This window comes from Parasteatoda tepidariorum, chromosome 1, assembly GCF_982258835.1.
Source record: "Parasteatoda tepidariorum strain Cologne lab strain chromosome 1, Ptep-v5.0, whole genome shotgun sequence".
Lineage (NCBI taxonomy): Eukaryota > Metazoa > Arthropoda > Arachnida > Araneae > Theridiidae > Parasteatoda > Parasteatoda tepidariorum.
The window spans coordinates 77574296-77588040 of NC_141755.1; the positions used below are offsets into that span (position 1 = coordinate 77574296).

General features: G+C 31.4%; 1 protein-coding gene across 1 annotated transcript in view; it reads right to left on the reverse strand.

The window, feature by feature from the left end:
• LOC107448718 (tryptophan 5-hydroxylase 1-like) overlaps positions 1 to 13745 on the reverse strand; it is a 62968-nt gene that overhangs the window by 5994 nt on the left and 43229 nt on the right. Inside the window, exons 3-9 of the mRNA XM_087167231.1 lie at positions 13115 to 13340; positions 10435 to 10535; positions 8281 to 8348; positions 7179 to 7229; positions 3604 to 3702; positions 3461 to 3507; positions 1324 to 1459 (exon numbers count right to left, since the gene is read on the reverse strand). Of these exons, the coding sequence (XP_087023357.1) occupies positions 1324 to 1459; positions 3461 to 3507; positions 3604 to 3702; positions 7179 to 7229; positions 8281 to 8348; positions 10435 to 10535; positions 13115 to 13340 (728 nt within the window). The remainder of the gene's footprint in view (positions 1 to 1323; positions 1460 to 3460; positions 3508 to 3603; positions 3703 to 7178; positions 7230 to 8280; positions 8349 to 10434; positions 10536 to 13114; positions 13341 to 13745) is intronic.

Here is a 13745-nt window from a genome sequence, read left to right on the forward strand (position 1 = left end):
CAGTTTTTATGATTCATAGTGCTTGTTGTGCATACTCTTATTATATTATATTTTTTCAGTTTGTTTCTGATAGTTTCTTATTGATGTTTTACTGACAAAATAATGAATTTAAATAAGTGTTAGAAAAAGAGGAAGTTAATAATTAACAAATAGATAAAGAGGGGAGATCAAAGAAAAAGTCGATAATCAATAAGGAGAAAAAGAGGAGGATAGATGGCGCCACTGAAAAAACAAGAAGCGCTGCCTCTGTCTTAAATCTGCTCAGTTTCACCAAGCAGGCTTGCTAGTATGGCTAGTGGCATTAGAACCAACCAACCAGAGAAGGTAGAGGAAAGAAAATAAAAACAATAATTGTTTACCTTATAAAAACACCTTTTAAAAACATAATCATAATTAAAATAAATTCGTGATTTCTGAAAATTTTCAAACTACAAATTCAGTGACATCACACCACGTTGATTCTGATTATGCTTGTCTGACATGATCGATCAAAGATAAATATTATAAAAAAAAGTTCAATAAACTCTCAGAGAAACTTGTATTAGTCAATCAGAGCTAACAACACTAATATCACCTTTAGATATTTGAAAAAGCAGAATGATCTTCAGTTTAATTTATAACAATGCCTGTTGTTAAGAAATTGAGAGAGAAAAATTCAACTAAAATCGATTGAAGATAAATATTATTAAAGAAAGTGCAATAAACTTTCAGTGAAACTCGTATCAGACAATCAGAGCTATTAGTTTGGAGACAACATTAATGTTACTTTTAGATATTTGAAAAAGCTAAATGATCTAATGTTTAATTTATAACAATGCCTGTAGTTAAAAAAATTTAATTTTCATACGTATCTCCTGGACAGATTAATGGAAAATTGTGAACTATTTTAGGGATCGGTAGCTAAAATTTTCTCTTGTTCTCACTGTTATCCCTTGCCTCACTGTTCAATACTCCAACTCGACTCTAAAGCATTTTGCAATTGAAAGAGAGTCAAAGTTAAAATGCATTTTGAATCATTAATTTGAAGAAAAGAAACTTCTTACGGCTCTGGCGTATAGAATGGGTCTGAACTATGTCGAATATACTGTGTGCAATGAAATACTCTAAAAGCTAATCCAGCCACACGAATATCAAAGTTAAAATGCATTTTGAATCATTAATTTGAGGAAAAGAAACTCCTTACGGCTCTGGCGTATAGAATGGGTCTGAACTATATAGAATATACTGCGGGCAATGAAATACTCTAAACGCCAATCCAGCCATACGAATATCAAAGTTAAAATACATTTTGAATCATTAATTTGAAGAAAAGAAACTTCTTACGGCTCTGGCGTATAGAATGGGTCTGAACTATGTCGAATATACTGCGTGCAATGAAATACTCTAAAAGCCAATCCTGCCAGAAAATCACGTGATGATAGATATCCAGCAACTGGACGAAGCTGAAATCCAGTTCTTTCTAAATAAGGGAGGAATGATTAATATTTTTTATATAAAATTTTACAAATATTAAGATATATTTAAAGTTGTATTAGTTATGATATTGCACCAATTATACTAAGCTTTCAATGTGTATTTCATTTACTTTGACATGCGTACATAATAGTGAAAAAATAATAAGATTAGATATTTTGGGATTCTAAACAGTGTATAAAAATCAGATGAGAATGGCGATCGGTCTACGTATTTACATTGATAAAAAACGCATGATAAAAAGTATATAATATTAGACCATGTCAACCTTCATCTATCAAAAGGTACCTCTTGATAGAATCTAGTTAACATGTTTTATATACTTGCCCTGTTACGGTTGGGTATAAAAAATGAAAAAGTAGCATATATAAAAATAACAACTGAACTTAGAAGAAATATGGCCGAATCATAAAAAGACAATTAATACAATTACGCATAGTGTCCGAATAACCCATATCTAAAAGAGAAACAAGAACAAAAACAAGTATTTACCTGGAGTTATCTTCTAGAAAATCTATATGAATAAATCACTCAAAGAAAGATAGTCACTTTATAAAAAAACCAATAGTTCTTTTTATTAGGTGGATCCATGTTGAGAGACAGGAAAATAGTGTCCAATGGTGGAGTAGTGGGTGAAGGTCAGGAGATTCAGTGCACAGGAAATTTTTAGATGAGATTTAGACGACTGTTGGTTGGTGATGGATCATTTTAGTAGTTTACTGGAAACACCGGTCTTTCCGCACAAAAAGTCGGTTGGAGCATTTCCCAGAATTTCGGATTCTTCTCGGCTTTGATTTTTTTTGAAAAGTTAAAAGCAGCATTACGACAAGCTAGAACTGGCTGTGACGGAGCCCTTCAATGGCGGTGTTTTGGGTAGCAGATCAGATTAAAAAGCAGGAGATATCCCGAGCATAAAGCTAGAAATGACGGTGGAGAAGTCCATCCATGGTGGTGTTTTGGGTAGCAGATCAGATTAAAAAAGCAGGAGATTTCACCATCAGAATTACTTCGTAGACATTACTTAGTTGACATTAATCAGAGAGAGAGGAAAGCACAGCCGATCGACTTGCCAACATGGCGGTAGACGTGACGCCATCCTAAAAGATGTTCTCTTCCTCAAAAAAGAGGAAGGGGGAAAAACGTACTGCCAGGGCGCAGCGTGACGTTGGGGAGATGAAGAATTTCGAATGCAATCGTCAATTTTCGCGCGCTCTTTTTATAAGAGACAAAAACTTAAAAGTTGAAGTTGTAGTACATGTTGTGCAAGTTAAAGTTAAATTATCTAAAAATTACGAGTTGAGACGAAAAATTGATTATACGTTAAAAGTTACGGTTGAGAAACACAACATACACGCGGAGATGAAAGATGCCGACAACCAGTGCGAATTCTCAGAAACGAAAAGGGTGGAATGTTCTAGAAAAAAAAAGGGGTTCTGCAAGGAGCTGGTGGGGAATTTTAGGGGGAGAATGTCCAAATTGCGCTAACGTGTTAAGGGGTGAGAAGAAAAAGGTGAAAAAATAAAAAATGTATTACAAAATTATAAATTAAGTCAAAAGAATTAGTATTTTGATTAAAAAAAAACAGGATATTTAGAAAATTAGGCTGTGACCTAATGTCACAATACTAGTGATTTGGTATTTAATATTTGAAGTGGTAGTTACGCCACAGGGTGATAAACGGTTTGTTTACTTGATTTTTTATAGTGATTAGTTTAATTATATATAGTAATGATCAAAATCCTTCTAAATTGAAATTATTAAATTGAGAATTAAATATTAAATCAGTGATAAAAGGAGAACTTGGAGCTATATAGTAATGAGCCACAATTTTTCCGAATTAAGCATTTTTACATCAAACTTTTCCTTAATATTGTTTTCAAATTGGTACTTCACAAATTTACAAAATTTTCACGACACAACAGCCTAATACACAGAAACATCTTTTTCTGATATACGTATTTGATATAAACTATAGTGATATACGTACGCCTTAGAAACCGGCTCACATCTTCCAATTGTGGAATGTTGTCTTTTCTGTAAAATAAACAAATAATTCAAATAATTAAAAAAATTATTGTTGTTATAATTTTTTTTGAAAAAATTGAAAGTACTTTTTTAAAAAAACTGTACCTGTATCCACAAAACTTGATGAGTAGATTGAAGTTCTCTAAAAACTCTTTGCAAGCGTGTGTTGGGTACAATGCTTTCAAGTGCGTAAAAACAGTTCCCCTAGAAATGATTCAGTTTAGTAAAATGAGCATATTTTTAAGAAAAAGCTTTTGAAACAGCTTATGAAAAATAACTTTTTTAGTGATAATTGAAACAAATAAAATGTTTTGTGTAAAAAAAAAGGCTTTTTTAAAAGTGGCTAAATATAATAAAAAAATAAATTCGTTACCTATTTAATATTCAGTTTTAAGTTAAATCAAATTGTGACCAATCTTGTGAAAAAAAATTGTTTTATTTGCCATATCTTGTGTATTTCTTTTTTTAAAAAAAAAAAATTCTAAAGAGAAAATTTGGTTTAAAAAAAGATCAAATTTTACAAAACTTACTTTTGTTACATAATATGAGTTGCAAAATAAGCTACAAATTACATGACTTTTACTTTAACGAGATTTCCATGTAAAAAAAAAAAAGTGGTAATGTGATATCCCATAAAAAGTTGATTTTAAGGGAAATCAAATTGTGAAAAAACTTGTTAAAAATGTATTTTGTTTTTGTCATATAGTACGCTATATTACTGCTAAATTTTACCGATTGCAGAGCTAAGCTGGTTGATTTGGGCACTTGTTCCAATTAGCAACGACCACTCTCAATGGTCGATGCACCCTGGATTAAAGTTTCTTTGCCGTTGGGTAAACCATGGAAGATTTCCTTGATTTTCCCTTATATTATACAAATGCGAATTAGTTTTTTTATATCAAAAGTGACATCAATGAAACATAGTTTCTTGCAATATTATTTGATTTAAGGATTCTCTTGTTCTCTGAGTAGGGCTCAATCTGAAAAGCTACAGTGCTGAAGATTAAACGACGCACATCTACTACATGTCGAAAGTGAAACAAAATGAGATATACATTAATCTTATATTAATCTTATTGTACATTAATGTCATTAAATAATATAAAAAAGTTTATTTTCTTCATTTTCGCAAGGATATTTTTTTTCTTCAGAATTCTAAACATTCAAGGTAGATTTAATAATATCTTTTGTCTATGGAAGTTTTGAAATTGAAGCGACAATCTTATTATGAAATAGACTATTTGACAAAGTAGATATCTTATTGCGAAATACCATTTAAATAGACGGAATAGACTAGCTTATTGCGGAGTAACGCTTAAGTAGACGAAATAAACAATCTGATTGTGAAATGACAATGAAATAGATAAAATAGACAATCTTATCAGGAAATAACAATGAAATAGATGAAATAGACAATCTTATCACGAAGTAACGGTGAAATAGATGACATAGACAAATCTTGTTACGAAATAACGATGAAATAGATGAAGTAGACAATCTTATTACGAAACAACGCTGAAATGGATGAAATAGACAATCTTGCAACGAAATAACGATGAAATAGATGAAATAAACAATCTTATTACGAAACAACGCTGAAATGGATGAAATAGACAATCTTGCAACGAAATAACGATGAAATAGATGAAGTAGACAATCTTATTACGAAATAACGATGAAATAGACAATCTTATCAGGAAATAACAATGAAATAGACTATCTTATCAGGAAATAGCAATGAAATAGACAATTTTATTACGAAATAACCCGGAAATAGACTATCTTAATTAGAAATAAATATCTAGTGTCCTTGAATTTCCAATAATATCTTGTTAAAAATTAAATATTTTGAAAATAATCAAAAATGAATATTTAATATTAAAAATGAATATTTATTCAATTGCCTAATCGCGTGGTTATTTCCTCAAACTTTAAAGTAATTTAGCCAAAAGCTCAATCATTGTCCATTATTTTTATGAGGTCATTTCCTTCTCAATCGAAGCACGTCGGGGAATATGCAGCAATTTGTTTTTGATCTTATAATTAATTAACGTGATCTGTAGTTATTTTATTTAATTTTTTTTTCTTAAATGCAGTAATTATTGGAAAATTTTCATTCTCAATTTGTTTTACACTGGTTTGAAATCCATTCGTAATTAGAGATTTTTTAAGAGAACGTTCTTTTTATTTTTAAAACAAAAAAGTGGTGTTAAAAGTGTCTCATTAGGAGAATTTATTTTGCAGAAACAAGACAGCTCTGCCAATGATACATTAACAAAGGGCTTATGCGCACCTGGGAAAAATTAAAAAGTGGTAGTAATATTAATATAAATTTTACAGATCCGAAGTAAGTATATATAGATCCGAAGACGACAGGTATGAAATTTGATTTCGATAGCGGAAGATAATATTGAATAATTTTTTTTTATAAATATAAACATATATTCTAAAATTATTGATCCCAGCGATGACTGGTCGATACGAATTCCGCACCTGGCTCGTACCGACCACAGTGATGACATAATATATCCTCAGTGGTAGATGGATTATGGGTTACAGTCCTCTTGCCGTAAGGCTAACCGTGGGAAGTTTTTGTAGCTTTCCTCTGCATGTAACGCAAATGCGTGTTATTTCAATCAAAAAGTCCTCCACAAAGGAGAGATTTCTCTCAACGCTTGATTCAGGTGTTCCCTTGTCTTCTGGATTGGGTTCAAAATTACAAGGCTACGATGTTGAACATTGGTAGTCGTAAACCCAAAATTGGGTCGGATGTTCAACGATGGTTATAAACTATAAAATAAAATGTATTCGATTAGGCATGAGTTACCTTTTATTTAGACGGGGGAACTCATGGTCGAGGTAATTTATGATAGTAACTTTTGTCAGGAGAGATGTCGTCGTTTTATACGAGAGAAATAGGTACTTATAAAGTATATCCGGTCGCATGGATATTCGTATTTATTAAAATATTTACCGAATGGGTAACTAGAAGAATAAAATATTTAGTTAATTTAATCATAAATGTGCTACCACTTTTTTTTCATAAAAGCCTTGTCACAGTATGTCACAAGATGTGAGAACGGCGGAACCTTTTATTAAACTCCGGGATCCTGCTAAAACAATTAAAGTGGTAGCAAAATTCATGACACGAAAAGTATTTCTTGTTTTTTTTTTAAACATTTATCATGAACTGCGTTTGATCACAACTATAATTCGGTAACTGGAATACGTATACAGAAATCAAAGATCTACTGGTTAAATGTCCACTTACTCCGAACGGCGGAAAAATATATTCGAGTAGTATGCTTTTAATGTAAGATTCTTGGTTTAGTATACTCGATTTATTGGCTTTTTACTCACCACAACTTCTAAATAATTCAAAGGCTCGTGTGCCACTTTGTTACAGTTGAGCCTTTTAAAATGTCTGAGAAATAAGCCGAAATTCTGCGTTCTCTACCGTTTTTTAAAATATTTCGTCGAATCAGTTGGCATCTCTTTTTAAAAATGAGTGAAGTTTAAGAGATAGCTAAATCAGCGAAATTTTAACTTCTTTTGCCAATTAGTTTTTCTCGAAAAGGAATATTTTATTACACTTGAGCATGGTTAATTAATGTAAATAAAAATGTGATATCATGTGATGTCGCTTTTTTCACTGAATATAAAACATATTTTTAACTTACCATGTTTTTATTTCCTCAGGTGTATAGTTCACATAAGAAATAGGCTGACCGCTGTGAAAGGAAATTTAAATATAGTTGGTTATTTGAACATAATTGAGTTATTATTTACAATAATAAGAAGTTCTATGTTGATTTAATTTACTTTCACGCTGATAACACTAGTGGACGATTTTTTTCATTTCAGCTGCAAGAGAACTTAGAACGAATCTTAGATATTTTTGCATCACCGATTTCAAATCTGCAATTGGTTTCTCACAACAAGCAACAGTTCTTATTCAGTTTAAAAATGTGTTTCTCTGGGATTTATTTTAGATCATTCGAAGGAAAATGTACCCACACTTCTCCGTTATGTATGGAGGGATAAGGTTACAGGTATATATATATATATATATATATATATATATATATATATATATATATATATATATATATATATATATATATATATATATATATATATATATATATATATATATATATATATATCTATATATATATTGCTTATAACTTGCAATAATCGAGATAATAAAAAAAAGACGATTAATTTTCCAGTTAATATGCGAATTAATATATAAAACGTTTAATTCTTATAAGCTACACCATATATTTCATTTCGTACTTTTTTATGCAGAACAATAGGAAAGTTGTCATTTATTTTCTAATTTTTTAAGGATTATTTTATTGTTGACTTTGCAATGTATTTTTCTGATTGTTAATACAATTTTTGCCCTTACATGTCTGGCAATTTTAACTCTTTTAATAACAGAATTTAGTTAATAGGGTTTAAAAAGTAGAAGGAAAAGTATTAAGCGTGTGTATATATATATAATATATATGTATATATATATATATCCATCCTTGTGTAGTTATAAGACATTTTATAAAGTATTTTGTATTTATATTTCGTAAGGGTTAAAATTATTTTTAATCAAACTTTAGAATTTATTAAAATATAAATTTCGCTTTAACTAAAGAGATCTTTGCAAGAAAAGGAATAATCCGTTCATTTACTTAAGATAGTAACGTAGTGAACATCATAGTAAACAACGTTTGAATGTTGGGCATATAGTTTATTTAAAAATAGATAATTAAGAGTACTTACTGTTTATAAGATAATGCCAGATCAGTGAAATATTTTCGTCTTTGTCGGTAAACATTATCTTTGAAGCCCTGAAATATAAGAAATTATTAAATTTGAAAGAATTTTTAAGTTGAGTATTCTTCAGTACATTTTACTACTTCCCAATAAGTAATTATACCCTACCCTAATGTTTTTTAAGATTAAGTGCCTATGTTTGCCCGATATACCCTACACTGATGTTTTTTAATATAAAGTGCCTCTACTCGGAATACCCTGCACTGTTGTTTTTTGGTGTCACTGCTTGTTACACTCTACCGTGCTACATTACAATTGCGCCATCTATTGATCCGTAAAGTAACTACACTGGTAGAATGCATATTGTGACAATACCTTACTTTGCTTCAGAGTTTAAAGAAAATTACGTGCGCATAATCGGAAGATAAATTAAAAATGCGTTTAGGCACAGCAAAAAAAAATTTAAACAAAAAAAATTCGATGGATAATTGCGCATAGAAAATAAATTTAATCGGACATCAGGGCTGTTTGCGCCCCGGCAACGTGGAAAAGTTGGTAGTGAAATCATTCCAAATTTAGCTTTTTTTTCGAGAGAGATATAAAGAACCCTGACTAACAAGCAAGACTCATTAAAAATTACGACGTACATACAAGACAGTTTCCCGCATTGGAAAATATTATCTTTTTGTAGCAATGCCGAAATATTTTATTTTTCCTGTTACACCAATCTGCATTCCAGTTACTTTAATGTCCAGTTACTTTAATAGCCGCACTTTAATGTTAAAATTTTCAAGATGGATAGGAAAAGGGCCGCAAAAGGTGCCCGGAAAAATGTTAATGATGGTGGTGGTAGAAAATAATTGTTGATAAGTCTAGTTAATTATTCCTAGAGAAAACAAGATTTCCAGGGTGCAAACAGACCTATAATAATTGTTTAATATAGGAAGTAATGAACAATTTTAAATTTTAGTTGCTTTTTTTTAAAAAAAAGTTCAAAACCTACAAATTTTTAACTATTATATTAAAAGTACTTTGTTGTAATAACAATCTCTGAGGCAGATTGAAAATTAAGAATTTTTTCAGTACTTTATTTATTCAAAGATCATAAAGCAACGAAAAATGTGGCTTTTATTTGCTTTATTTATAGTATAAGTTTATATTATATATAAGTTAAAAACATAGGGAAAACATGGAAAAAATTAAAGATTAATAAAAAGAGAAGAAAAAAATTAAATAAAATATTTAAAGAAATAAACAAAAATTAAAAATAATATTAAAAAGCCGGGAAAAAATGAAAAGATATAATCTCTTCATCAGCTCACACGATTATATCGGCAAAAAGGAGTGCTTTCTGATATTGTATCAATATAGCCGAATCAAATTATATCATTACATCAGTGTTAGGAGCACTTAAAAAAGAACACGTTAAGTAAAAAATATGTAACGTGAAAAACGGAAAATAAAATGCAAAGAAAAAACAGAACAAAACACATAACAATATCTGCAATCTACTTACAGGCACGGGAAACTGTCAAGAATTATTTAAAATATTTTCGTAATAAGATTGCCAGATTACAGATAAAAACAGAAGCGCAAATGGAGCTAAAAGCGTAAATAGAGGGATTTTTGTTTTATTTCATGTTCTTACTGCAGTACTGAAGCGCGTTGGACTAATTAGTAATCAAGGATTGGCCCGAAAATGGATGTGCGCAAAGATGTAAACAAGTAATATTATACTGGATAATTTAAAGAAGTTTATAATTAATAAGGTTGATATTTAATTATACAATTTAAAAGAGAGAGAGAGAAGCATGATTTGCCCATTTTGCACAAATTTTTAGCCCCGGATTCGCCCGAGTTGGATTTGCACATGCTAAAAATATGAATTAACAAGAAAGTTTTTAGTAAATTTATAATAATAACATGCAATTAACTCAATGATTTTATATGAAATTTAATTACTTTAGTTGGGTATCCATTGTTTTTAATCAAAAATTTTGAAAGAGTTTGTCGAACTGTTTTTTTTTTTAATAAATAAACATTAGTAGATAAAATGTACGAATAGATAATTAGTAGATAAAATGTACGAATTGTTCTCTATATTGTACGCTGAGTAGGCGAGGGTTAAACGTAAACTCAGAAATGTAGTACTTGCATTACCGGATGATCAGCATCCAGTTCAGCTCCATACATCAGAACTCTATTTGCAGTTTTGTCCAAATCAGTTATCTTTCTTGGAAACCAAGGCATACCATCAAAAGCTGCAAAATAAAAACAAGTAATTGGGATTCTATTTTAACAGCATTCTATGAGAATAAAACAATACTAACTAATAATTCAAGAATGAAGCTCATCGAGCAAGGCCTGGAGCTCTCTGATATCCGTGGTAATCTTAATATCAGTGGTACCGAATTTGATTTTCTGTTTGTCACTATTATGCTTCTAGTTTTTTCGTTACTGCCTGCATAATAAACATTCTTTACTATCCGCTCAAAAACTCAAAATTCTTCTTCAACTATTGTTGCATTTTTCGTATTCATGTCAGATTTTTTTTTCTTCATCTGGCATGGTGATAAAAGTTTTAGGAAATCAATTTTTTTAATAAAAAAAAAAATTATAGCTTAACTTTAACATCGAGGAATAGTTTTCTAGAAGGAAAAAAAATCTTAAGAGTTGTCAGGTGTGCATTCAAGTAATGATATTGAAACTAATTGTAGTTTTTTTTATTCCAGTCGCACATCAAAATGCGCCTTTAAGAAAGTGGACACAGCTTGAAATGTATGTGTGAGAAAATGAACACAGCTCAAAATGTGCGTTTAAGAAATAGACACAGCTCGAAATGAGCGCCTAAGAAAATGGACACAGATTGAAATGCATGGGTGAGAAAATGGACACAACTTGATATGTGTATTTAAGAAATGGACACAGATCGAAACGCGTGTTTAAGATAATGGACATAGCTCGAAATATGTGTTTAAAAAATGGACACAACTCAAAATGCATGAGCGAGAAAAATGGACGCAACTCGAAATGCGAGTTTTAGAAAATGGATACAGCCTGAAATGCATGGGTGAGAAAATGGACACAGCTCAAAATGCATGTTTAAGAAGATGGGACATAGTATACGATTCCGTTTTTCCAACATCACTCATGAATATTACCTTTTTTAAGAATTAAATTTGTTATGTGGTGCAATTTATTTGCATAAGCAGATTGCGTTAATCAGGTTAATAGATTGCAAGCTTAATACATTAAAAAAAAATTTTAAGTCAATAGCTTTTTTTACTAGATTGTCACAGATGGCAATAAATTCATGTTGTAAGGATTCAAATTTGTAGCGAACCACTTTACTGATTAGAGTTGTGAATACGAAGAGATAGCCTGAAAATTTGCATTCGCAATATACCCAGAATCCGGGACTTTGCCCCGTAATGATTTTGCTCAATGTTTAGAAGGATAATTAAACGTAAGTACGAAATGCAGGGCTCGAAGAAAGTCAGAAATTTTACCCGTCCCCGAGGACGGCTTGTCCAACAATGTACCCGTCCTCCTATGAAACTAACCCGTAGCTTCTAAATAAATAAAAATATAATTCTCTCTTATTTATTACAAACATTTATATAGATTGCACAATGAATTACTAGTTACTAGGATTACAAATACTAGGTTACTAATAGTAAAACCTAGCATTTCTATTATAAAATAATTTAAATGACAAAGGTCAAGTTATTTGAAATGTCAATTTATCCGAGGGTACTTCGTTTTTAAATGAAGCAAATATGACGTTAGCTAGTTCCACAATCAAGTCAATGATTTACAGAGGTTTCTGCACAGAAATATGAAAGGGGTTTTCCATTTAGGTGGATGTTCATAATTGCGTTTAGCGCTTCTTGTTTAAGACCAGTACGTAATGCGTTTTTTTTTTGTAAGCTCATTGCTGAAAAGCCTCTTTCAACCACTGTAGTACTCCCAGACAGAGAAAACATCAATTCCAAAGAGCGCAGTATGTTGCTGTATTTCTAGATTAGAGAGTCATTTTAGAAGTGAGGCGCTAGACTCTTGTAAGATAACAAAAATAGAAAATCTATCACGAATATTAACGGGAAAATGGCCGTCCGCGCGGACGTCGGATTCGAGAAATTTGTTGTCCGCAGGGAATTTTTGACCGCCGAGGACGGGCGGACGGGTGGTTTTTCGAGCCCTTGCGAAATGTCTTGTTTAGTTGTTAAATGAGGGTTGAACATTGAAAAGGCTCCTTTTTAGCCATGTCCGTTTTCTTCTAAACGCATGTCCTCAATCTCAAATACACATTTTGAGCTGTGTTTATTGTCTCATATACGCATTTTTAGCTACATTCTATTCTCTTAACCCTTTCGGGACGGGCGAGTCATTAATGTATTCGTAAGGAATCAGTATGGTAAAAAATAAAAAGCGGTAGCTTAGGTTTGGGCATAGCTAATTTGCCAGATTTATTTTTGCTTTCACTTTAAATCTAACGCATCCAATCCATGTGTGATAAAAGTGTAACTATACAATTTTTAATTCGAACTAAGTAGTGGTGAATTAAATAAAGCAAACTATCATAACCCCGCCCACAAATAAACTGCTAAAGAACTACTTTGGTTACCAGTTTTATCTTTTTACCCTGATTGATACGGTTTCATGTTGGCACGTATTTGTGACAGTCGGCGCGAAAGGGTTAAATATGCAATTTGAGCTATGTCTTTTTTCTTAAACACACACTTTGAGTTGTGTCCATAATAAAAAGCTCATTGACGATATTCACTTGCTCAACTGCTGATATAAGGATGCAATTATATCAAGTTTTAGAAAAACTTACCTAATTCAAAACCAGGACTTGTGGGTGTAGGGGGTGGCATGTCATTTAAGTCAACTTCTCCTTTTTCATACTGCTCCAGGGAGACACATTCTACCTCGTGCTCTAGATTGTGGACTAGATCTTTTATTTGAGAGGATTCGCACTGAACATCCACAAATATCTCGTACTGAGAAGGTCTCTTGCGGGACTTCCTGGATTCAATGTGCACAACGTTCACGTTCTTTTCCTAGAAACACAATAAAAACATGGATGAATTTGCCAGTACAGAAATCAGTATAAATAAAAGCTCATACCCTCCAACATTTGAGGTTTGTGCAAATTAGTTTTTATAAAGGAAGAGAGCTAAGGCAGAAACCTTTAAAACAAAAAGAATTTTCAAAGAACTTTATCGAACCATCCATTAATTCTAATTATTGTCTACGTCAGCCGCCAAAGGCAGCTCAAACAAATTCATTGGTGGTTAGTCAATTAATATCTAAATTGTCACACAAAATTTACTTTGTTGGAAAAGGAGGTTGTTGACTGCAAATTCTTCGTGTCATGTTGGCGTCTTTAATGCTTGTAGATGGCACAGAAGACAGCGGTCGATAGAAAGAAGGAAGAAGGATTGGATTATATTTGGCTGTTGTGA